The sequence below is a fragment of the Daucus carota genome, chromosome 5 (assembly GCF_001625215.2).
Source record: "Daucus carota subsp. sativus chromosome 5, DH1 v3.0, whole genome shotgun sequence".
NCBI lineage: Eukaryota > Viridiplantae > Streptophyta > Magnoliopsida > Apiales > Apiaceae > Daucus > Daucus carota.
The window spans coordinates 42,464,350-42,489,653 of record NC_030385.2 but is presented as its reverse complement, the minus strand read 5'-3'; the positions used below and the strand labels follow the sequence as shown (position 1 = coordinate 42,489,653).

The window sequence follows — 25,304 nt, the reverse complement described above, 5'->3', positions numbered from 1 at the left end:
AAAAACAAAAATTACAGTATTACACGTCTGTTTATAAACCGGTATAGAATAAACGCGTGCGCCCCTTTTCTTCTTTGCCCAGGATAAAAAGTGAATCAGGCTTGAGTTGCAAAACCCTAAACCCCAAAAGCCGACGACATCTGAACGTCTCCGATGGCCGTAAGTATATATATTTATTGGTGTAATTCAATTTTTCTTGCCTATTTGTTTATTGTGTTTACCTTTAATTTTGCTTAATGAGTTAATTATATAAATTAGGTCTATGGTTTAAACTGTGTTGTTACTGAATGCAACAATGCTTGTCCCTTTAGTTGTCTTGCGATTACGAACGAAGTAGCCAGCAGTAACTAGAGAATTGTAAGACTTGATGGCAGGCGATGTTAATTGTTTCGATTTAGCAGTCTCGGATTGGATATGTTGCAATGTGATATGTTGACTATGATGTAGAGTATCTGCTTGTTGGTGTTGTTTTACGACTCGCGTCGCCTGACTTTAGCCCCTTGCCTTGTAAAGTTTTCGATATAGGTATTTTGTGTTATGCTGTATTGGGATACATATTAAAGTCATCAGTCACTTGGTTCAAATATATCAAACTAGTCATTCGTTTCAAAGTCAACTCAATTTGAAACTTTGAATCAATTTAGTCATTAAAAAGTTAAAATACTGAATCAATTTTAGTCATTTGCAAATGATTTACTTGATACAGAATTTTGAGTTGGTCATTGAATTGAGTCAATTTTGAAATGAGTGAATTATTTGATATATTTGAATTAAATGCGATGACTTTTATATTTATCCTGTTCTGTATTTAGCTTTTACAAATGTGCCTTTTGCTTGATTGCACATTCATTTTATGTTAGCTCAATCAGTATGGGGTGTTGAGTTGGATGTCCGTAATGTCAATTGTCAAGTAAGCATTATCCGGAGTTGTAGACTGATCTACTTGACTTCCGGGACCAAAACACTGTAGTGATTGTGATATTTTTCTGGGGACGACATATACTGGCTGTGTTCTGCTGGAATTAGTGTTTAGTTTATCCACTGAAACTGATGAACACTTCGAAATAGCTTTTGACTGGTGGAATAGATTTACTCTTAACGAATATACGCAGAGCATTATTTTAGTACTGAAGTACATGGACATGATAATAACTTTCATGAAATGAATAACATTGCTCTGCATCTGGATACAGCTGTGTGCTAACTCTAAGCACATAGACGGAAATAGTTTTTATGCTTTCCTATGCGTTGTTACTTCTGATTTTTATGGTCTGAACAGATCATTACATGTAGTCATCGTTGTGTTATTTATCATCCGGAGCCAGAGCCACATCTGATAGTTATTCATGCTTGAGAGCATAATTGAATTAAGTCAGTTATGTGTGCCTGAGTATGTATATATAGTAGTTATATTTCACAAACAGTGGTTTTTGATAGAAATATTTTTGCAGACTGTACCGGTTAATCCCAAACCATTCTTGAACAATTTAACTGGAAAGCATGTCATTGTCAAACTGAAGTGGGGAATGGAATACAAAGGTACTGGCTTAACATTGGGTTATTTTAAGCCCAATACAGATATTTTTACACACGACTGCCTCCCCCCCCCCCCCCCCCCAAAAAAAAAAAAAAAAAACAACCAAAAATTTCCTTTTGTTGGAATTTAATATTTATAAATTTTCTTTGCAGGGTTTCTCGTCTCTGTGGATTCATACATGAACTTGCAGGTAAATTTATGCTTTACCCAATGAAGTTTACACCACAATTATTCCTGGACTTGTTTTCCTCCCACTAAGGCTGCTTTTAGAACTCTGGTCATGAGATTTGGTTTGACGCTACTGATGCTACTTTAATATTGCAGCTTGCAAACTCTGAAGAGTACATTGATGGGCAGTTCACAGGAAACCTCGGAGAGATACTGATCAGGTACTGGATTATGGATTTACTATATAGTTTATTATTTTATTTTTATGTTACTTGATAACATAGGAGCTCGTATAAGCATTTAAAAAAGAAAGTTTTATCAAGTTAAGAACCTAATTGATGAATATGTCAAGGTGAACTTCCCATTTTTCAGTGTAATCTTATTTACGATTGGAGGGGTCATGTTCATTTTGTAGGTGCAATAATGTTCTATATATGCGAGGGGTGCCAGAGGATGAGGACCTAGAGGATGCAGACCGCGACTAAAAGTCAACTTTCATGTATTTCTGCGACAAATCAACCTGTACTTGAGTTGCTAGGGCCTAAATGTTGTTAACAAGACTGATACACTTAAATTTTGTACTTACTATTGTTAGCCAACATCTGATGTTTATTGTGTCGTGTAATATCTTATTTCTTATATTATAATTCTAGATACTGGGTTGTATTTTTCTAGTATTTATCTGATGGCTGTTAGCCAAATAGCTGGCGATCTTCATAAGGACTACAGACTACTACCTATCCATCGTAATGTTATGTTGCCTGAAATCGTTTTTAAGTGCCCCAGTAATCTCCATTTTTGGTGTCTGCTTGTATTTGTTTTGAGGGAACTCCCAAAATATAGAAAGATAATATGAAGCACAGAGCTTTTAATGGCCTGCTAGCTCTTCCTAGTGAAGTACACATATGACATACCACATTACCACTACTTAAAGGGTAAAGTAAAAAGCTGATTCCTAAAGGCTTGACCTAAAGTCTAGGGCACATCAGTAAGAATCCAAATTGAATTCTGTCCATTGTGTGGGCTTCAATTGGCCTTTATCTCTATTTGTTTGTTGTTTTGAAAATGGACATCACTTATGGATTCAACTCTGTGCTAAACAAAAGGTGTCATATCTTGAAAAAATAAAAGGAAAGTGACTCCACACAATTAAATGTCGGATGTCAGTTTATACCCTACCAATTTCTTCTGGTAAGTTTTGACCTACAGGCTCCCCAGTCTTGATATTCTCACTCAGGCAGACAATCATTTTATTTCCTCACTGTTTTATAAATTAAAATTGCTGCACTATAGTAAAATGTGAGCTGTCTGTCAGTTTCTATTGCTCAGTTACAGATTCACAGGAATCACGCCACTTTTCTCTGAATCAAATTCACACCAGTTAAACATTGTGGGCAGCATTATGAAGATATGTACATTGGCTGTTCATGCTAGCCCCTGAGTTGTGACAGCTTGCCGGAATATTGAAGCATTCAGAAAACAATGGCAGGTGGTTTCGGCAATGTCAAGCTGGAGACCGAAGATGAAAAGGTGTGGAGCATTTGCAGAATGCCCTTCTGGAATTCTACCACCATTTCCTCTGATGTTGATAATAATAGTAACATGCATCACCAAACTCAGTTGGGTTTCGATACAGCTTCCACTCATCATCATCATTCATCCACTTCGCTTTCGTCTCTGGCGATGTCTCTTCTCCCCACCAGGCGCAGACTCTCTCTGGATCCTACGAACAAGCTCTTTTTCCCCTGTATGTCTGTTTTCTCTTTAATTTGGTTTCTGTTATAATCTCAGTTTGTGGTGGTTGTTTTTGTGACCTTATATTCTGATTATTAATGAATATCTTTAATTTATATGGATTTCTGTTTATGCTGACTTCACATATGGGCTTTGATTGTCTCTAGATGAGCCTGGTAAACAAGCCAGGAGTGCTGTAAGGATTAAAAACATTAGCAAGACTCATGTAGCTTTTAAGGTAAGGGTCTGATCCAAATATTTCTTAACATGCTAATACATTTTCTGCTTCAACTGTATTTTCGGTCGAATCCAGAATTATGTTTATATTGACCTTTTCTGCTGAATCTGGTTGATGCAATATTATCTAAGTTTTCATATGGTGCTTTATTTAGTTCCAGACAACTGCACCAAAAAGTTGCTACATGCGCCCTCCCGGAGGAATACTCACTCCTGGAGAAAGTAGTCTTGCAACAGGTAATTCTTGTTTGTTTAGTTTATTAACACTTATTTCCAATATATTTGCATCATTTTTTTTACAGATGACTTAATATTGTTTTGCTTACGGGGTTTTGTATCATTGTTTGTTGTGTTCATTCTCACTGTAGTTTTCAAATTTGTGGAGCCTCCAGTGAAAGGTGAGAAATTCTTGGGTCAGAAAAGCAGGGTTAAGTTCAAGATCATGAGCTTGAAAGTGGAACCAGGAACGGATTACATACCAGAGTTGGTAAATTGCATTCAACGCATTGTCATGAAACGCCATATTTACCATTTACTTGAAAACAGTTTGTACATTTAATTTGGGGATTACTAAATGTTGTTTAATATTCGCAGTTTGATGAACAAAAGGACCAAGTGTTAGTTGAGCAAATTTTGCAGGTTGTTTTCCTCGACAAAGAAGGACCTTCTCGAGTAAGTAGCATGAAGAAGCGCCATAAGGGCTGCTCTTGAATTCTTCTTTATGTCTTGCACTTTTGGGTGACTACATTTTGTTCTGATCTTGTGAAGGAGCTGGAGAAACTAAACAGTCAACTAGTTGAAGCTGAGGCTGAGCTGGAGACGCATAAAAATCGTCAAGAGGACTCAGGGCCGCGGATTGTGGGAGAAGGACTCATTATAGATGAATGGGTGAGGTGTTCTGAAACATGATAAACAATTCCACATCACTTGTGGATACTACTAACTAGCATTTTCTGTTACATACTAATGCATTTCTTTGCATCTGCAATTGCAGAAAGAGAGGAGGGAACGCTATCTTGCTCGTCAGCAAGTTGAAGGGCTCGAATTAGTGTAAGAGCCTGGTGTTCATCTTTTCTATCTTTCAAAGACTTGAGCAGAAATCAGTGTTCTTTGGAAAAGAATGTGCAGCCTCCAAAGCCTCCATCATAAGAAGCCAGTTGCTCATTCTGACTTGGCGGGATACAAGTCTACATTTAAATTCTAACCTTCTCTACGCTTCCATTTCTAATGCGAGCACAAAGGCCTCCTCATCTAGCTGTAAACATAATTTGCTTCATGTGAGAACTGAGAAGTGTTATGCTTTCTATGAGACCGTACTCTTTTGTTTAATCCAAGTGGTTGTTGACCCTTTATCACAATTTCAATTAATAATCACAAATATTATGTCAGGAAGACTGGAACATATGATCTCAAATATCATTTTATAACATTATATAGTTTAACGTTTATAATTTATACTACATAACTTAATATTATGAAGTAACCCGTTGAGTGTCGGAAGTCAAACAAATTAAAGCCGATCTAAAATTCACCTTCCAACCCAAAAATACCAAAACCCATCTAAAATTCACCTTCACCTTAAACACTATATAATGAAGCAGTTTATACTTTATACCTACAAACTTTAATGTTACACGATGTAGTGTTTTGATGTGATATTTGAGACTATATTTTCAGGATATGATACTTGAGACATTTCAACTCCAAATTGTGATATTCAAGTCATTTTCTTGATTTAATGAAACTTAAAATTGTTCAGAATTAATTTCGAACGATGATATTTTTGCCCACCGACGATCCAGAATAGAACCAGGAAAACAGAGTATAAATTCTTAGGCTTGAGATTTCTTGAACAAATTACTAAATTGGGCCGTACCGAATCTGTGGTTAATAAGCCCAGACAAAGCTCACACGTTTATTACGCTGATGAAACTCAGCTTTCCAGCTAGTCACTATCATTTATTCTCTTAATCCACTGTCATTTGTTTATAACCATTGGTGCTTACAGAACAAACAAGTGCAAACAAATACAACCACCATGCATACTCTTAGTTTTCTCCCATCCTGTTGCCTTTGATTATACTTTAAAGGAGTTTCCCAGATTACATCTAGAATGATTCCCTTAAACTCATCGTTGCTTGACATATTCTTCTTATATCGTCTCGTATATATACTTATAAATACAAGCATTTTCACACTATAACAGACAGCTAGAAATGTCAAAAACAACAATGACACTCTTGGACTTGGTTCGAATATTACCAGTTCTTCTCTTAGTCGTCTCGATGGCTGAAGGTGGCAGCATTGCTCTCGGCAGTAAGTAACTTTTCAGAATTCCTACAAACACTAGTAATACATATAGTTTCTGATGTTCTCGGTGAATATTTTGCAGTTGGGTTCCCTAAGAGCTTGGTGTGCACTAGGGTGCATGGCGCAGAGAGTGGCGACACATGCTTCAGCATAACTACTGCACTCAACATAACACCGGAATTCTTCAGTACAATCAATCCTAATCTTAATTGCAGCAACATCTTCGTGAGTGAGTGGCTTTGCATTAATGGGACTATAAGTTAGTGAAATCAGAACTACATGTTCAATTTATGATGTGTTGCAGTTTGCATGAATAAGACTGAATGCAATATAGTTAATGTAATGCAAATTTACCAAATAATTGCTAATTCCAATAGGATTGCAGCTGAATGAATATGTTCATCGATTCCTTGATACTTCTAGACAACATCTAAAGAATCACCCCGAATTTGACAAGGCAACTCGTTTCATGGAGAAGATCATTAGTTCATGAGAAATATAACTGAACAAGTTTTCTGAACAAAAAAAAAACACTGCAACCTAAAAGCTTGCCATCATATGTAGGAGAAAACCTAGTAAACCATGCAGAGAAGCCCACATAATTGGCAGATATACATAGACGTGTTTCTGGACTGACAACTAACCCACTGACCAGCATTATTTGGCCGTCGTGCTGGCACTACCATAAAGTTAATGTCTCAAACACGACTCGAGTCTCTCCCAAAGACGTATCTCCTTGTCCAGTCGGATACGACTAGTACCCTTGTGCGCCAGCTCACTTGCTTGCTAAAAGTTCATTTTAAAGAAAAAGAGGAAAAATAAAACAATTAACAAATGAGGGAAGCAAATACAATCAACTGGAAGGAAAGATGCAGTTTACCTTAAATATACAGAATACCAGAGCCATTGAGTGCTACGACCCATAGACACCCAGTCCCCTGGCAGTTCTGCTGCTGCCTGTTCACCTCCCAACGGTGCAAATTGGCCAAGGTGTTTGTACCTTGTGATGAAGATTAATTGTAGATTTTCTTAACAAAGAAACATATAGTGCTGTTTAATACAACTAAGTTCTTTATGAAACTCATACAAGTTGATGTATCATATAAACAAAAATTTAGAATCATAATAAAGTATAGTAGAGATCTAAAATGCTTAACTTAATTTTCTTTTGTTGCTAGTATCAGCTTCAGAACACGTATTGCTTAATACAAGTTTAGTACTCAAATTTAATCAATGATTTACAGAGCTACATGGGCATGAATATAAGCTCTAGTTTAATTATTCCATACCTAAAAGAGCTCATTCAGTTATTGTTTTCTTTTTATAAAATTCAGCCGAATGCTTCAGTATAAGGACTGAAACTAAATAAAATGAGCCTTGCGAGGATTAGGACATACAGAAAAGGACGAAATTCATGACGTCCAGATTTATCAAAGAGGAGAGGGCCCTCTGGATTGGATTTGCATCGATCCCAGCGATTGAAACATCTAGAAAGGTAAGCACCTTGCTGAGCAGCAACCTACCACATAAAATCACAGAAAGGGCATTGAAAATATCGATAAACTGGATATTAAAAAAGTTTTTTTTTTTGCTAAATTACGAAATAAAATTTTATTGATCAAGAAATGAGAGGAAAAACAAACCACCTGAGCAGTTGCAGGGAGACTCTTTGTTTGGGAATCAACATGTGCAAGTGCTCGTCTAAACCCTTTCAGGTCAACTTCCGCTCTGACGTTTCCTTTAGAATCTTTGAAAATGTCTGTTAACTCCAAAAGATGTTTGCTCTTGCAATACAGATCAAGTTGAGGATAACGAATGATCATGTCTTCCATTACTTGTCTGAATTCTTCAATGGTTAGTGTACCAGAGTTATCGACATCGGCAGCTTTAAATATGCTACTAATATCTTCCTGAGATCACAACAATTTATACAAACAAAACACTAGTAGATTAAGCTCAGATAAACACTAGTAGAATTTATGGACTTTATTAAACCTCAGTGGCCCTGATGATTCTGGGGGGTCCTCTATTACTTCATTCAATTATTTTAGCTTAGTTGATTGTATCAACAGTCATTCATGAATTTTTAAGCATTTTTTGTTGTTTTCCAGATGACAAGCTAATTTACTAGTCAACTGACTTCCAAATAATAGAACGAACTAGAAAAATGCTTCAGAAGTTATAGTATCTTAGCTTAGCTCAGGTCAGCCTTTTGGTTTTAGTAGATTGAGATTGTAACACTCTAGTCCCACATCGAGACAATTAGTTTAGAATATAGGCTACTGTTTAAGTACGCCACCGAGTGCATCAACAAATCATAATCTTTTGGAGGGCTGTGGTGGGCTCACATACTTTGGGCTTATGTAGGATTCGATTCAGGGTAGACCCAAATTTTAGTAATGTTGGATTCAGATTCAGGATACACCTGAATCATCAAATAAGTCTAGATACTTAATTGGAAAGAGCCAGATCTTATTCTTCTCTATTGATCTCAAATTCTGTATTCTGTTTTGCTTATAAAAATTGTATTCCCCCCGTCCCGATTTTCTAGTCCCCATTTTCTTATATCTTTGTCCCGAAAAGGTTGCCCATATAGGTTAATATGGTAAATTACATATTAAGTTTGTTAAGTTTTTTTTAAAAAAATACAAAATTCTGGTAACATATAGCTTATTTATTATAACCGAATAAAATGTGGGTTGTGACAGGGGACAAGAAAAACGGGACAGGAGTACTCGGCAAAAAAAGAAAATTGACTTGACAGAACAGATAGACTGTTATAGTAGTCTTCTTTAGTAGATAATGCATTATAATATTAACTGGACCAGTAACTTTTAATTGCAAAAATGGGAAAAATAAGCTACATATTTTGCATACCATAATTTTACGTTGATCAATGGTGGCACAATCACCAAGAGCGTATACGTCTTCACATCCTTTTACCCGCAACCATTCATCAGTAGCTAAAGCCCGTCTATCAGTCTGCATAAGTTACACAATTTAATTTTACAGCCAAAGCCAACACCACTTGCTGATTTGAAACGTTTTAGTAAGCCAGAAACAAGACTATGTCATGTGATATGTGATATTGCAAGCCTGCCTATGTGCAACATTCCAACTATAATCATCTTATACAAGCAACAAATGAGAAATTCTAGTTAATCCAAGTAGAAAGCAGACCTGGCCAACTTTTTCCATGAAGTCCATTACAACTGGGCGAGTCCCCACACCAGTTGACCAGACAACCATTCCATGAGATACAGAGCTTAGCTCCTTTGTGGATTTATGTTTAATGTTGATTGATGATTCAGTAACACTTAAAACACGACATCCTGTTAAAACTTCAATCCCATCTCTGCGAAATTTCTGCTCAGCAAACGTGCTGATTCTTTCATCAAACCTGCAATGTGACACAAAGGACTTTAAGTTTGATGCTCTAGACAATTGGATCTTGGGGTGTGAACCTTCTAAACTGAAAATCAACACGGTCAACATCAGAAGACATATCTGTATCTTTAAAGCTCATAGATGAGAAACAAAACTTGATATATTACTTGTATTGTATAAGATATAACAAAGAAAGTATTGATATACACATTATATTCCACTAGTAAGCTCCTTTTAGGAAAACCCAATTTAAATAATGACAAACAAGGCGATAGGATGAGTTACAGTAACTGCAGAGGAAAAATAATTACAAGAGTGGATGCAATATTCAATTAGATAACAAAAAGTGTTACTCCACAACGCAACTCACCATACAGCAGTCTATAACTATATAAACATTGTAAATATGCAAAAATATTATTTTCAAACATAACACAGGTTATGCACACCAGGTAATGTTATTGTCTGTGCTTTACAGTCACTACTGTAAGCAAATGTGCACAGAAGGGTAAAATTCCTGAGATACATGAATAGAAGGGGCTATCTTTTTAATAAATTAGTTACTGAAAAAATTACAATAAAAGCAGAGAAGGGGAACACTCTAATTAGTTAAAATTTAAAGTAAAACTTCCTCCAACCAAACAATTGTATGCAGTACACCAGGACCATCCCATAAGAGCATCTCCAACCCACTAAAACCCTTAGCAAAAAGTATAGGTGGCATGCCATATATAGGAAATGTAGATAATATGTAAAAAAGGGGCACTCCAATGGGCAATTTCCCTTGGCAAAAAATATAGCCAATATGAAATGGTTGGCTATATATGACCAACCCTAGAGAACTGTAGCAAGATTCCACATCATCTATTACCATATTAAAACAATATATTCTATTTATAATAACTTGAAATTACAATAACATATCATTTCAAAATATAGCCAATCAGTATAGCCACTCCCATCGGAGCACATGTCTTACAGGTTCGACAAAGTTTACATAATCTCTTAGAGGTCCAATTTAGCTATTTTAGCCAACACCGTTAGAGATGCTCTAACTATTTTTCTGCTTATTCTAAGAACAATTAGTAGATAATGAAAAGCACCAATTTGCTTCACATATATGTTTCTATTTATTTCACCTTGCTGGCCTACATGATACTTTGGCTGACTCCGAAGTTACGAATTCAATTTTTCAGCAACAGACCACAGTTGTACATAAGCTCTAATCCATGTAAGAAATGGGGATGTTATCAGTAACTCTGTGGTCGCAACTTGCAACCTAATATGTCATACAAAAGAAGCACGTCGCACCACAAACCACTCTGCACTCATATATAGCCAAAAAACTATTTTCCAATATACCACAACCACAAGGCATAATTAACAGATAGTACTGCATAAGCCTGAGACCAAATCCTTGTTAAAAACTAGAGCAACTAACAGTAACCTTCCTCCAAAGTAATTGCCCTCAACAAACAGTTTTTACCTATTGTTGTTTATATACTTCTTCGGTTATTTAATATATGATGCTTGACTTTTTGCTCAGATTTCAAAGTGCCTAACCGGGTATAAAATAATTATTTTTAAAATTATCTTTTTCTAAATTATAGTATATATTACATATCTTTATTCATAAAAAATTAAAAATTGTATTAAGTGTACGGTCAAAACACTTTGAAATGTGTGCAAAAAGTCAAGCGTCATAAATTAAAAAACAGCGGGAGTAGTTGATAATATCCAGACTTTAGAACACTTGGCCCTCCATGCGCAGTTGCAACATGAACTACTTAGACTGAGACAATTTTTCCTGCACAAATCCTTCTCATAGGGATGGTAAATTCCAAATCATTAGCTACAAAAATAAAACTTCTCATTCATTTAATGTAATTTAAAACTTCAATAAAGGAGAAACTCTAGCCCTTTATCAGCAATTCTGTCACTCTCTTCGCTACAGAAGGTTCATTTTCCTAGAAGAACGTATTAACTAGAACAGCCAAAATATTTATGAAGAGAAGTTAAGAACGTTATATGCATAATTATAAATACATAAAGACCAAACATTTACTTATATAAGAAGCAGTTGTGTTAGAAGCAACAAAGAGAACAAAAACAAAAATATGTAGCAACAGAAAATTTAGTATAAGCTTTGTGTCCTTACGTGTTTAAGATATGATCTCCAGACTGAATCAGTGTTATTTTTATCAGATCTTTTACACTGGGATATAATTTTACCAGATCTTCGTAGATAAAGTCATGCAGTTCTGCTGCAAACTCACAACCAGTTGGACCCCCTCCAACTATTACAAAGTGGAGGTTAATCCTTCGCTCTTCTTCAGTCAGATCTGGAAGGACCGCCTTCTCAAACCTATCTATTACAGTTATGCGAATCTTTTGAGCATCTTCAACCTCCTGCGACGCATGGCACAGTTTTCTTCAGAAAAGGAGAAAATCTAAGAAATTACAAGTGCAATTTCTGTAAGAATTTAATTAAGAACTTTACTGTATTATCAGTAGAAATATTTGTTGATGTCCAGGTTGTTTCATGTATTTTCCCAACTTGAAATATATTACCTTGATAAAATGGCAAAACTCCAAAACTCCGGGAGTGTTAAAAGTATTTACTCGTGCTCCTAATGCTATAACCAAATAGTCATAATTCAGCGAAAAATAATTACTTCCAACTAAGGCCTCATCTAGATTTGCTTTGCAGAAAACTTTCTTGCTTGCTGGATCAATCTTGAGGCATTCAGCTTCCCAGTATTTGATCTCTCCATTTCTCTGTCGGGTTAATGTAGAGAAGAAATACTATTTCAGCTAAGGAAGTTAAGATAGGAAAAGATATTTCCTATTGCATATATCAGAAAAATCATAAATATCAAACAACGCTATTAAATGTAATGTAATTCTATTTAGCACAATTAAGAAGGTGTACAAAATATCAATAGCTTTTACCTTTTTTATTATGTTCCTGACAGGCTCTACAATGCTTCGTGCCTCAACTGTCCCACATGTCACACTCGGTAACAAAGGAGTAAATGCAAAATAATTTCGAGGTGAAACCACCTGAACGTCATATGATGAGATATCTAGGTCCTTCAGGAAACTTGTACCTGCCCACCCAGTTCCAAGAACCAGAATCCTTTTTTTCTTTGGTTCAACATTTGTGGATTTTGAGTAGTTGCTTCTACTATCAACTGGGGAGTCTGCATATGCTACAAGGCCTCCACCACTGCAGTAAAGAACATGTGATGGCTTTCAGAAACATTTAACAAACATGGATGATCAAATTAGCAGGCATACACTGGGGAACAAGAAATCAGATATAGAAGATGGAACAAATAAAAAGAAATATAATTTTTCTAGCAAAAAGAAAAAGAAACATAAAATGCTATCTTAAGTTCTCATTCCAAGTTTAAGATATGCCACTTGTAGCAGTTATGTAAAGCAATATTTATATACTACTGTCATTAACAGTTAATGTAAGAGTCTCCAATATATATAATTAGAAGCGAAATCGAGTCCTAATATTGAATTTGCCAACTAAATATGTAAGAACCTGATTAATAATGGTTAAACTCAGCTAACAATCCAATGCAAAACATCCATGAGTTTAATCATTATTCAACAAAAGAAACAGAAACTGAAACTCCACAGTGGGTCTCAATATAAGTCACACAAGAACATGATCCAATCAACATAACATCATCAACATAAAAAGTGACTTCTTTCAATTACCAAAAATAGAAAAGGTACAAACTTTACAAATGTCAGTACTGTTCCAACCTCAAAAGTCCAAATCATGAGATCACAAGAAAAAGTACCACCAAGCCAATAATGACACTGAAACAAAACACTAGAAATCCACATAATTGACACACACATACAGATATTTTAAAAGGGTATGCAAAGAATGCAAAAGGGTGCAAAAAATGATGACCTGATGGAGAGGAGGATCAAGAGCTTGGAAGAAGAAGGGGAGCCATGAAAATGTTTGATGAAGTAAGAGAAACCCCTCATTTTCTTACAGAACCAAGACTGCAAGATTAGTGTGAGTGGCTTTGGGTATGAACAGACTTACAGTCTGTTTTGTTTGGATGGGCATGTAATGTTGGTGGCACAACAAGTGGCAACATTTGATGTCCCTGTCCCATTCTTTCGGGTCTGGGTAGAAGAATAAAATTGAAAGTCATACTCCTCCCCTCTAACTTTTTTTTTAATATATTTTTAAAATTTAGATCATGTAAAAATATTATACTTAAAAATTTTTTTTTTAATAAAAATGTGTTGATAATATATTTATTAAAAAAATTAGAAAAAATATCATATTTACTAATCCTGATGACATTATTAGATCCCCAGGTCCGAGAATTGGCCATGTCCCATGTAGTGCAAGTCACCTTAGTTTGTTTTATGAACAATGTAGTCCCTCTCATAGTGTCATCTCATCTTTGGTGTTTACAAGGTTAAAGAAATGTAAGTACAATAATTTAGAGATGTAACAAACATTTCAATAAATATTCATAGTTTAGTGATAGCATCATAGCACAAGCATTTCACATGACACAATATCATTTATTTATTCTGACCAAGAGGTGGCCTTGGTTGTTGGCTTGTTAACATCTCGTGCATCTCATTTTTCCATTGCTAGGTACTTGGAGCTGAGAATGATTGGGTGTCGTTTGCTGCAAAGATTGATAAAGATAACGTGGTTAGCTGTTCTTGCCCCAGCATATTATAAAATAAGAGTTAAGTTCCATGTAGTCCACATATTTACTGTAGTATCGTAGACCACATATGTTCTGCAACTAGAAAATGACATAAAAATATTGCAAAATGTATGAAACTTATTATTTTGTGAAATACATTCTATAAATATCACTATTTCATGAAAAATATTGAAAATCATTTATGTTCGACAAGTAGAACACATATGTTCTGTAATATGTAAATATGTTCTGCAAACTTAACATGTTTTGCAGAATAATGTGTTTTTCACTATTTAACTTGTAGAATGTTTAGGATTGTCAAAATTTTTAACAAAATAATGATGTTTATAGAACATGATTTGCAAAATAACACATTTGCAATGTTTTTATGTCATTCTATAGTTGTAGAACATATGTGGTCTACGGTACTACAGTAAATATGTGGACTACATGGAACTTTGTTCTATAAAATAATATGAACAAATTTTAAGGAAAAACATATATGTAATATTTTTATTATTAATTACTTATTAATATGGTATTAACGAATTGTAAAAAATTATAAGAGCAGTAATATTTTAAGTTAAAAAACACAAACGAACAATATAAATACGTGATAATATGTATCACATAAAATTCGATGAACCTATAAAGCGTCGTAAAAATTTGATGAACGTTATATAAAATAGTTTGTTATTATTATTTCAAATTATTATAAATATAATATATTATTTTATTATGATAATGGATGATATGAAATCTTCATGAAAATTCAACAAATTTAAACAAATATTTCAGTTAACTTTTTAGATGAGAAAAATGTATGATTCGAGTAAAGAATTACTTACATGTTCTCAATCATTTTTATTTATCATATAATTTACCAATTTTAACCGAGGACCAGGTAGAGTTGGAGATACTCTTGCGGTCTTGCCTCACACTTTTCAACTAAAATATATGAATGACAAAAGAACAAAGGAGAAGGTTTTCATTTACTGATGTTTCAAAATTTATGATACAGGAATCAGGATGACAGGATAGTGTATTCCAATACCGAGAATCTAAAGCAGGAGGATCATTCCAGCTATAGTATATACATACAATTCCCCCAATCCACATATGGCATCAGTCATGATTGAAAACCCAGCTACTACCAGGTGCCACCTTCAATTTTCTTTTTTCCATTTCTCTTCTAATTTTCTGCGCCTCATCGCGACGCCCAACATTTCCATATATTCTGGACAATATCACGTAATTTGCAGCATTATCAGGTTCTAACTCAAACAATGCCCTCCCTGCAATTTCTGCCAGCTCCACTTCTCCATAAGTTCGACAACCAGCTAGAAGAGCTCCCCAAGCTTTTGCAGTCACCTTCACTGGCATTCCTCTAATGACTTCGTATGCCTCATGTAATCTCCCTGATCTACCCAAAACATCCACTAAACATGCATAGTGATCGCTTCTTGGTTCAACACCATACTCATCATGCATACGAGCAAAATACATTCTTGCTTCATCAGGCAATCCAGCATGACTACAAGCTTTCAACACTCCAAGAAAAGCAATCGCGTCAGGCTTTACTTTAGCCATTTCCATTTCTTCAAAGATTTTAAGCGCAGTTCTTGCCTCCCCATGAAACGCATACGCAGAAATAAAACTACTCCATGCAACCACATCCCTCTCTTGCAAACTCCGAAACACAACACATGCATTATCAAGACACCCACACCGCCCATACGCCTCCACCAATCCACTCCTAAAATGCGCATGCCAATCAATATCATTCCTTATCGAATACCCATGAACCTCCTTAACCATATTCAAAACCCCCATCCCCACACAAGCATTCATCAAAGCAAGAACAGTAATCAAATTAGCTTTCAACCCCAACGCCCTCATCCGTCTATAAAACTCAATCGCCTTATACGACCCATCCTCCACCTCACTCAACCCCGCTATAATCGAATTAAACGTGGACTGATTAGGCAAAACATCCATAACCTCAAACAACTCCAACCCTTTTCCCACCTGATCACTACAATGCACATATATCGAAATCATAGCATTCCACATAACCACATTTCTCTCAGGCATTTCATCAAACACTTGGCGTGCAGACGCGATAGACACACATTTGCCATACATATCGATAAGGGCACACGCAATGTAAGGGTTATTTGTGATGTGGGAGGTTTTGATGAGGTGGGAATGAATGGAAGTGGCGAGAAGAGGGCGATTAATGGCGGCGCAGGACTTAAGAGCAAGGGGGAAGACAAAGGGGTCGAGAGAGAGAGTGGAGTGAATGTGGTGGAAGAGAGAAAGGGCTTGGTCGTGACGAGCATTGTTGACGTGAGATGTTAAGAGCTTTGTAAGTGATAGTAGGCGTAGATAGTTTGATGAGTAGGAGCTCATTTTCTTGCACAATGTTTGGATTATGTGCCCGTTTAGCGGGATTTCTGTCAGAATTTTCTGTTTTTAAACTACTCTTGGTCTTAAAATGAGTTTAACAATTCTTTTGCACACATTTTAATAAATTATAAAAATATTCTTTTTTTTTTTTGCATATTTTAATGCATTCAATAAAAATATTATGAGGGTTATATGTTTATATGAAGCAGAGAAATCAAAAGATATTATTTATAGATATTTTTCTGAATACATCAAAATGCATGTAAACAGAGCACTCGATTTGGGACGGAAGAAGAATCGGAAGGACAAATTTGATTGATGACATATATGCTTTAAAAACATTGGCCTAATCGTATAAAATTTCAAATTCATGATAAGTGAAAAAAAAATTCTGAAAATAACAATAATAATTAATAACACCTCAGATTCGTAATAAGCAAGTTATTTTCTGAAAAAAATTTAATAATAATTAACTACTTGCTGCCTGTAAATATTTTTTTTATTCCAAAACTATGGTTTCATATCAACACATCAATTTTTTCCATCGCATAATACTGCTTGCAAACTATTTGCAAACTATATGTAGATATCGACAAGCCAAAATTCAACATGAACCACAAGCTATACTAGCAGGAGCTTAAAAGATTATGAGTTTCCCATATAAAAAAATTTATATCAGTACAATTTTACGCCATTACATAGAACTGTTATGCTGCTAAAGAAACAAGTCGGAAAATCAAAATGAATAAAATGACTGATGAGATAATAGTTGCACTACAAGTAAAAGGAGAAGAGAGGCTCTATGCCTCTATCAATTTGTTGCCCATTAGCCTTCCCGTCGAAACTCCATCAGACTTGAATACCGAGATTTCCATTTATTGAACCTGTGCCAGAATCAATCCCATTAGGAGAACTATGAGTCTATGACACAACAACATAAGATGAGACTAGTAAGAAAATAGAAATTTCTTTTCGCCCAAGACACGTTATTTTGTCTGTGTTATTGATGTATGTATACATGCAAATGAAAAATATTTCAAAGACCTGAATACATTTAAAGCAACCCTGAGAAAGTTGCCATGGTAAATAGTATGAGAGCGGTATTCAAAAGAGAAAAGAAGTAACAAAGTCAGGCTTTTTGCATTCTCATTGTAATTTTAACATGACAATATTATGGCATAGAAATTATATTGGCCTTCAATTGGGGTGGGGGACAAACACGCAGGGTAGAAACATAAATCATTACAATATCAGTATTATGCACACAAGAAGTGATCTACCTTGCCTACTTTGTCTTCTCAGCATTATCTTCCAAAATTATTATTGCTCTGCTATAACAGCATTTTCTGTTGCACCAGCAGCAAAAAGGTTTGGGATACCTTCTCTGAGGCTACTTTGTCCTTTCAGCAAAACTAGGCTTTCCACGTAATTACCAACAAAAAACGACCGTATATTTCCAGTGATACCTAGGCCCTTTATCTGACCAGTTACCGGATCATAAGAAACTAGCTCATTATTACATAATGATAATACAACTTCACCGTCCTTCCTAAAGCCTATCGTTCTTGTCAACGTCTCTGGCACACGAATAGTGTATAACTTAGTCCATGACTCAGAAACTCCATACTCTCTCATCACCCATACAACACATGACTCTTGTCCAATTTCCTTATTGTATTTAAGTGCAGCAAGAGAATCCCCGCATATGCTAACAGACATGTCATACACAATATCATTAGCCAATGAATCTGGTAGCATCACCTCACCAAACACTTCATCTCCCATATGAAATGAAACTAACAAATTACGAGAACCACTTTCCCCTTGCTTACGATACGCAAGCCAATGAACACAGCCAGAAACAAAAACCTGGGACCAAGTATATTCAACCATATAACTCAGAGGAGCTCCAGCATTAACATCCCTCCAAGAACCAGTACTTAAAGAGTAAACCTGAACTTCAGGAGGCACCGTAAAATTTAGCGACGAATCTTTAAGATAAACAACTCTCACCACTTTGTGATCATTCGTCACAGGACAATTCCCAAAACCAAGAACAAACATATGTGGATACTTCGGCCTAACAGGCATTTCTATATCAACCGACTTTCTAACCGCTGGGTTCCACAAAATCACCCTCTCCGTATCCCCAAACAAATCATCCGACAAACACACTAACCCATTACAAATCCCAACAATCCTAAAATACCCAAGTGGGCTCTTAAATGGAAACTCGACCCTCGTAAATTCCTCCGAAAATGTCTCATCATCGCAACGAATGGTATAATTCTCTTCTTTCACAACCCTATCATAAAATCTAACCAAAAGGGGTTTCTTATTCTCGTTCAAATTAGCATAATTGCATTGTAAATTAACGAATTGTGGATCAGTGATTATAGAGTACCAAGATTTGCAAACAATAGTGAAACGAACAAGAGATTCGACAGGTAATTTAATGAGGATTTCATGTAAGAGCTCCTGAGGTATGTAATCTGACATTGATAGATACAAAGATATGTATGTATAGTTTAATTGGAGAGAGATGGGAAATGACTTACACTTGAATGAAACCCTAGGTTTCGAACATTGGGGGAGCTTGTAAGAGCGATTTTGAAATACCCCAAACTTATGATCCGATTATATACGTATTCCCAGGGATGACCCGACCTGTATGGCCGACGGGTTTATATGGTTCAGAAATGAAATCATGATTAGAATGATCGAATAAATACAGGATAAAGAATTTATAATCTTGGTAATCGATTTATTATTTTGTTACGGTAAAAATGAGAACGGGACTTACAGCCAGTTACAGGGGTGTATTTGAAACAACCCGGGTCAAATCCCGAGTCTTTTCCGAAAATCGGGTCAAGTCCCGAATTCCGAATCCGAAAATAAGTCGAAATAAACTGGCCCAATTGCAATAACTTGGGTAATCCACAGGCCACCACAGGCCCCCAAAAGATCATGATTTGTTGGTGCAATTAGTAGTAGTACTCATGCTTATAAACTGAACTAAAGTCTCCACACTCCTCGATGTGGGACTGGGGTGTTACAAACTCCCCCACTTAAATTCCTGACGTCCTCGTCAGGCCGAACGGATAGCCCATAGCCCATAGGCCCAGATCGAACCTCTCTAGCCATTGTGGGATAATACCGGCTGGCTTTGTGTCCCCGCCTCCGGATCTCTGTCTATTGCGGGATAATACCACCAGCCTTCGTGTCCCCACCTCCGACAACTTGACGAATCAAGCTTTCGGGAACCTGGCTCTGATACCATATGAAACAACCCAGGTCAAATCCCGAGTCTTTTCCGAAAATCGGGTCAAGTCCCGAATTCCGAATCCGAAAATAAGCCGAAATAAACTGGCCCAATTGCAACACCTTGGGTAATCCACAGGCCCACCACAGCCCCCTAAAAGATCATGATTTGTTGGTGCAATTAGTAGTAGTACTTATACTTATAAACTGAACTAAAGTCTCCACACTCCTCGATGTGGGACTGGGGTGTTACAGTATTGAATTGAGATTTTAAAGTATTTTTTTATTTATGAAATCCGAGGGTATTCGATTGAGATTGTTTGAAATCCGTTAAAATCTTAAAGTATTCAATTGGGATTTTAAATTATGCTACAAAATCTGGTGGTATTCAATTGAGATTTTAAATTATGTTTTAAAATCCGATGGTATTCAATTGGGATTGTTTAAAATCCATCAAAATCTGATGATATTCAAGTGCTGATGGATTTTTTTGGAATCTCATCAAAATCAAAGAGATTTTGAAGTATTGTGCTTAAATCCTATCAACTCTACGACATTTTATCAACAATCCGCACAAAATCAAAATGACATACAATCCAATAAAATTCATAGACTAAAAACAATCTATTAAAATCTCAATCGTATACACCCCTCTTAATCGGTTAATTCATGAAACAATGATTAATCGAAAATTAATAAGAGATTAATCGGATGATTAATTGAATAATCGAATATTTAATTAGTTCGGTGAGTTACGAAATAGGGATTAATCGGTGATTAATTATGATTGATTATCGACTTTCAAAACAGAATTTTGTTATATAATTAACTCGACCGTTATCAAATCAAATGAATATGTAAGAAAATTAAGATAATACAATTATACAAATCGAGTTCTCCCCGTTTTAATTGTGAAATATGTTTAATTTTGTATCAGATAACTTAATAAAAAGTGAGTCTAATATTTCATGTCCACGTGTTCCAACATGTTCATTTTATAATTTATATTCTCTAAAAAATAGCTTTAATTTGTTGGACTTTTTGAAAATAATAATAATTTAATAATGAAAAGTAATACTGTCTCTTAACATAAAATCGAAATTAAATTAATCTATGATTAATCATTATTCTGATATTTCGTATTTTCGTCTATAAAGTCTGATGTCTGGGCTTCTTTTTACAGATTTTAATAAATATTGCATTCATAGATAACAATTTATTTTAAGTAATACAGTATAATCAAATGAATTTTCAAAACAAATATAAAATATTGAATAAATTATGCTGGCCGAATTTATGCAAACAATCCTGAACCAAATAAATACTTCCTATGTCAATTTATAATAATCGTTTGACTTTTTTTCACGTTTTTTAAAGAGAGATTTAACCGTACACTTATAGACATTATTTAAAATTTTTTTGGATAAAAGCATTAATATCATATTTTTATTCATAAAATTAAATTTTGAAAATGATAATTATAAGTATGCGGTCAAAACTATCAAAAATACGTGGAAAAAAAAAATCAAAAAAAAGATATATCCTAGCAGAGGGAATATTAGAGTTGGAGAAAAGTAGTCTAGAGTCTCTAGACTCTAGTCTATTAATTTAACTTTTTATTCTTAAAAATCCAAAATAAAATTATTATTAATAAAAGAATATTTACTTTATGACCAACAATAATTCAAAAATATTATTATTTATTATATATTTTATACAAAATAATTATTAAATATCTCTAATCTAAAGCAATTAATTGTTTATGTGCTATAAAAAATAAATCAAACCAACATACTTTTTATGATAAATCATAAAAATGTTAAATTTATTTCATAAATTAATATGCCAAATTATTAATTTTTTACTATTCAAATAATATTTTTTTAACTAATTAAACAATAAAAATTCCTTTGTTGAGCGATCCTAATTCCTCCTAATAACTGGTCTTAATTGCCTACTCAATACTGACCATACTTCCCCATTTATACATCCATCTATACTTTACACCAATCCTGTATCTAAATCATTTCCATATTTCCCCACTCAAATGCTCGGGCGTTGAGTTCATTTCCGATTAAAAATGCGGCGTAGAGGACAGGAGTTCCGGCGTCCAGTTCGCCGGAGATTATCAAATGTGTTCTGGTTCACGTGCTGTGGTCTTCTGATGTTGGTTTTCATCGTTTTGCTTACTCGGGACCCCAATTCTTCATCCAGATCTGTGTTGTCCAAGGTAGTTTTCTCAGTTCTTGGCTGTTGATTGTTGTGTTTTTAGCTTAAAGTAGTGGTCTTTTGTGAATCTGAGACTGGGGTCTGTGTGTTCTTGGCGTTTTGTTTGATGGGTCAGTGTTTGTTGTTGCAAAGGTTTTGACTTTACTATTGGTCTAGAAAGAATTTGACTTTGTTATGTGTATTTTGTTTTTGATATGATGATCTTGTTAGTGTTTTGATGGGAATGTGTTATCAGTGTTAATGTGATGGGTATTTTGAGGGTTGTTAGGAAAAACATGGAATAGTTTCCAATCGCTTTTGCCTAAAAAACTACGATTTGAGGGGGGGTGGGGGGGTTGGTTAGTCACATCTAGAGGTGCTTAAATAGGGATTGGATTTGTGTGTTTGTGTTGGTATGCATGTGGAAATGATATGATCTAACATGTAAGAATGATGGCGATAGATGAGATGAATTGTAAGGTTAGTCTAGGATCTATTTTAAAATTTTGATTATGGCTGAGATAATTCTGGATAATTAGGTGTTATACAGGATGGGGAATGTCTGACTCCATTTGATCCAGTAATTCTAAGCTTTGACAATGTGTTGGTCATTTCATATAAATTAAAAATTTTAACTCTCAGCAAATAGAAGCTGTGTTATGCTGCTGTTCAAGAGATGGTAATTGTTCTGTTTAAGTTTTGGGGTTCTTGTTAGAGGAATGATACTGAAGATATTATGAAAATAAGTTGCTAACCACTCTTCAAATGAACATATCATATATGTCTAGCTAAAGCAAGGTTAAAGGTTAATTAGAGACCCTTTCATGGTATCCTGAAGATGTAGGAACCCCCCCCCCCCCCCCCCCCCCCCCCCCCCCCCCCCCCCACCACCCCACCACCCCACACACACACACACCAGACAGAAGACTGTCTGTGGAACTATGCCATGGTGCTTGGATGAGGTACACTGACCTTCTCCAATGCTGTTTAGGGTGCTATGAGTGATTTTTCCATCCCGCTTCCCCCTCTTCCCTCAGAACCAGAGGTTAAGTAACAAATGGGACCAGAAGAAATGTACTCTACATTTGAATAATTGCCAGTACAGTAAACAATAATTGAACTCCTCTGAGTTGCTTGAACACCTCGATCCTAGCACATTGTTTTTCTTGCTATTTGTTTGTCACCTCGGTATTATATTTAGAACTTTGCGATTAGGTTCTAATTCAACTCATTGTTTTGATTTCTAGACTCCATACTTGTTCTTCCTAGATCTTACCAATCCTTCTGTAAGGATATTAAACATTCATACTCAGGGTTGTTTCTTTTGCAGAAATCTTACAGGCAAGACAGGATCCTAGAAGGGCTTAACATTACAGATGAAATGCTGAGCGCTGATTCGGTTACAAGGAAACTTAGTGATCAAATTGCCCTTGCAAAGGCATATGTAGTAATTGCAAAAGAAAGCAATAACCTCCAATTTGCTTGGGAATTAAGTGCCCAGATTCGTAATTCACAGGTCCTCCTTTCAAATGCTGCTTTTAGACGAATTCCTTTGACAAAGAGCGAGTCAGAAGTCGCTGTTCGTGACATGGCACTATTGTTATACCAAGCTCAGCAGCTCCATTATGACAGTGCCACCATGATCATGAGAATGAAAGCCAAAATTCAGGGTCTTGAAGAACAGAAAAATTCAGTTAGTGAAAAGAGCTCCAAATATGGGCAGATAGCAGCAGAGGAAGTACCAAAGAGTCTCTACTGCCTTGGTGTTCGGTTGACAACAGAATGGTTCAGAAACTCAAATATACAAAAAAAACTTGCAGAGAAACGGCAGTTAGCCATGACACTAAGAGATAACAGTCTGTATCATTTCTGTGTCTTTTCTGACAACATTCTTGCAACATCCGTTGTGGTAAATTCAACTGCTTTGAATTCCAAAAATCCTGACAAGGTAGTCTTCCATCTCGTAACTGATGAAGTAAATTATGCTGCGATGAAGGCATGGTTCTCCATGAACAGTTTCAGAGGAGTAACTGTTGATGTACAAAAGATAGAGGAGTTTACCTGGCTAAATGCTTCCTATGTTCCTGTTCTTAAGCAGCTCCAAGACTCTGAAACTCGGAGCTACTACTTTTCTGGCAACAACGACGGTGGCAAAACTCCTATAAAGTTCCGGAACCCTAAATATCTATCTATGTTGAATCACCTTAGGTTCTATATCCCAGAAGTGTTTTCTTCGCTGAACAAGATAGTATTTCTTGATGATGATGTTGTCGTACAGAAGGATCTATCACCTCTATTCACTATAGATCTAAAAGGCAATGTTAATGGTGCTGTCGAGACCTGCATGGAGACCTTTCACAGATACCACAAGTACTTGAACTATTCTCACCCCCTCATCCGATCACATTTTGATCCAGATGCTTGTGGGTGGGCATTTGGAATGAACGTTTTTGACTTGGTTCAATGGCGGCAAAAGAATGTAACTGGAATCTACCACTATTGGCAAGAAAAAAACGTCGACCGCACATTATGGAAACTCGGGACTTTACCCCCCGGACTCTTAACTTTCTATGGATTGACAGAGCCACTGGCCCCTACTTGGCATGTCCTGGGGCTAGGCTACACAAATGTTGATTCTCAGCAGATTGAAAATGGGGCTGTACTGCACTTCAATGGGAACTCAAAGCCTTGGCTGAAAATAGGAATGGAGAAATATAAGCCCCTTTGGGACAAATACATTGGTTATGACCATCCTCTGTTGCAGCAGTGTAATGTTCATTAAATTTCGACACCAGAAAGTTCTGCACTCTGGATGGTCTGTGTTGCGATCAAGAGTAACACAACAGGAGGTAGAGGTACCACGGGGCAAGCCCGAGTTGATGGTTTGAGATGTTAAGTTTTCATAGATGAGAACAATCATCTTAGTGAATTTGAACACCATGATTTAGTTAAAATTATCTTGTTGTAATATTATTATTTTTTCATAAATTATCTTCTTGTAATATCGAAAAATGTGTAAGTATTATCCTCTTCATATATTTAAGGATGGAAAGTAAGTTTTTTGCTTGGCTTAATTAGCTCATGATCTTATTAACTATACGTTTACAATCAGTTTATTTGGAAAAGTTTAGACAAGTTAATTTGTCTAAGCTTAAGTACAAATATTTATATTGTAGCTAGCAGATTCTAAATCACAAATGAGTCGTTGTAGTATAGTGGTAAGTATATCCGCCTGTCACGCGGATGACCCGGGTTCGATCCCCGGCAACGGCGATTTTTTTCTCTCTTTTTTTTTTTTTTTGTTATTATATTGGTTGATTCTTGAGCAACTGAACTTGGCATTTTTT

The 25,304-nt window shown here is 35.6% G+C and overlaps 6 protein-coding genes and 1 non-coding gene across 8 annotated transcripts; 4 read left to right on the top strand and 3 right to left on the bottom strand.

The window, feature by feature from the left end:
- Positions 1-18: 18 nt before the first annotated feature.
- On the top strand, positions 19-2,379 carry LOC108220771 (probable small nuclear ribonucleoprotein F). Its single transcript, XM_017394628.2, has 5 exons — positions 19-159; positions 1,452-1,539; positions 1,690-1,727; positions 1,862-1,926; positions 2,121-2,379. Exons 1-5 carry the CDS (start codon positions 154-156, stop codon positions 2,188-2,190), a joined length of 267 nt encoding a protein of 88 aa, XP_017250117.1. The 5' UTR covers positions 19-153; the 3' UTR covers positions 2,191-2,379.
- Positions 2,380-2,965: 586 nt separating this feature from the next.
- On the top strand, positions 2,966-5,064 carry LOC108224096 (vesicle-associated protein 4-1-like). 2 transcript variants are annotated; one of them, XM_017398650.2, is made up of 7 exons: positions 2,966-3,452; positions 3,607-3,677; positions 3,832-3,913; positions 4,045-4,163; positions 4,271-4,348; positions 4,445-4,564; positions 4,671-5,064. In XM_017398650.2, the coding sequence occupies exons 1-7, from the start codon at positions 3,188-3,190 to the stop codon at positions 4,728-4,730; spliced, it is 795 nt and encodes a 264-aa protein (XP_017254139.1). In that variant the 5' UTR covers positions 2,966-3,187; the 3' UTR covers positions 4,731-5,064. The 2 variants fall into 2 exon arrangements, with proteins under 2 accessions (XP_017254139.1, XP_017254140.1); XM_017398651.2 differs by having other exon boundaries at positions 3,047-3,452; positions 3,838-3,913; positions 4,671-4,881.
- A 1,271-nt stretch (positions 5,065-6,335) lies between these two features.
- Positions 6,336-13,505, bottom strand: LOC108224095 (external alternative NAD(P)H-ubiquinone oxidoreductase B1, mitochondrial). Its single transcript, XM_017398649.2, has 10 exons — positions 13,311-13,505; positions 12,326-12,602; positions 11,945-12,151; positions 11,532-11,782; positions 9,167-9,386; positions 8,864-8,968; positions 7,633-7,896; positions 7,384-7,505; positions 6,867-6,986; positions 6,336-6,772 (listed from the first exon to the last, which is right to left on the bottom strand). Exons 1-10 carry the CDS (start codon positions 13,388-13,390, stop codon positions 6,685-6,687), a joined length of 1,734 nt encoding a protein of 577 aa, XP_017254138.1. The 5' UTR covers positions 13,391-13,505; the 3' UTR covers positions 6,336-6,684.
- Positions 13,506-15,031: 1,526 nt separating this feature from the next.
- On the bottom strand, positions 15,032-16,580 carry LOC108222061 (putative pentatricopeptide repeat-containing protein At1g03510). Its single transcript, XM_017395949.2, has one exon. The coding sequence runs from the start codon at positions 16,489-16,491 to the stop codon at positions 15,205-15,207; it is 1,287 nt and encodes a 428-aa protein (XP_017251438.1). The 5' UTR covers positions 16,492-16,580; the 3' UTR covers positions 15,032-15,204.
- Positions 16,581-17,123: 543 nt separating this feature from the next.
- Positions 17,124-19,220, bottom strand: LOC108220122 (F-box protein At3g07870). Its single transcript, XM_017393800.2, has 2 exons — positions 17,769-19,220; positions 17,124-17,372 (listed from the first exon to the last, which is right to left on the bottom strand). The coding sequence occupies exon 1, from the start codon at positions 18,985-18,987 to the stop codon at positions 17,809-17,811; it is 1,179 nt and encodes a 392-aa protein (XP_017249289.1). The 5' UTR covers positions 18,988-19,220; the 3' UTR covers positions 17,124-17,372; positions 17,769-17,808.
- Positions 19,221-21,710: 2,490 nt separating this feature from the next.
- On the top strand, positions 21,711-25,031 carry LOC108224005 (probable galacturonosyltransferase 10). Its single transcript, XM_017398521.2, has 2 exons — positions 21,711-21,979; positions 23,288-25,031. Exons 1-2 carry the CDS (start codon positions 21,830-21,832, stop codon positions 24,737-24,739), a joined length of 1,602 nt encoding a protein of 533 aa, XP_017254010.1. The 5' UTR covers positions 21,711-21,829; the 3' UTR covers positions 24,740-25,031.
- Positions 25,032-25,158: 127 nt separating this feature from the next.
- TRNAD-GUC (transfer RNA aspartic acid (anticodon GUC)) lies at positions 25,159-25,230 on the top strand. Its single transcript has one exon. It is a non-coding gene; the product is annotated as a tRNA-Asp (tRNA).
- The last annotated feature ends 74 nt before the right edge of the window (positions 25,231-25,304 follow it).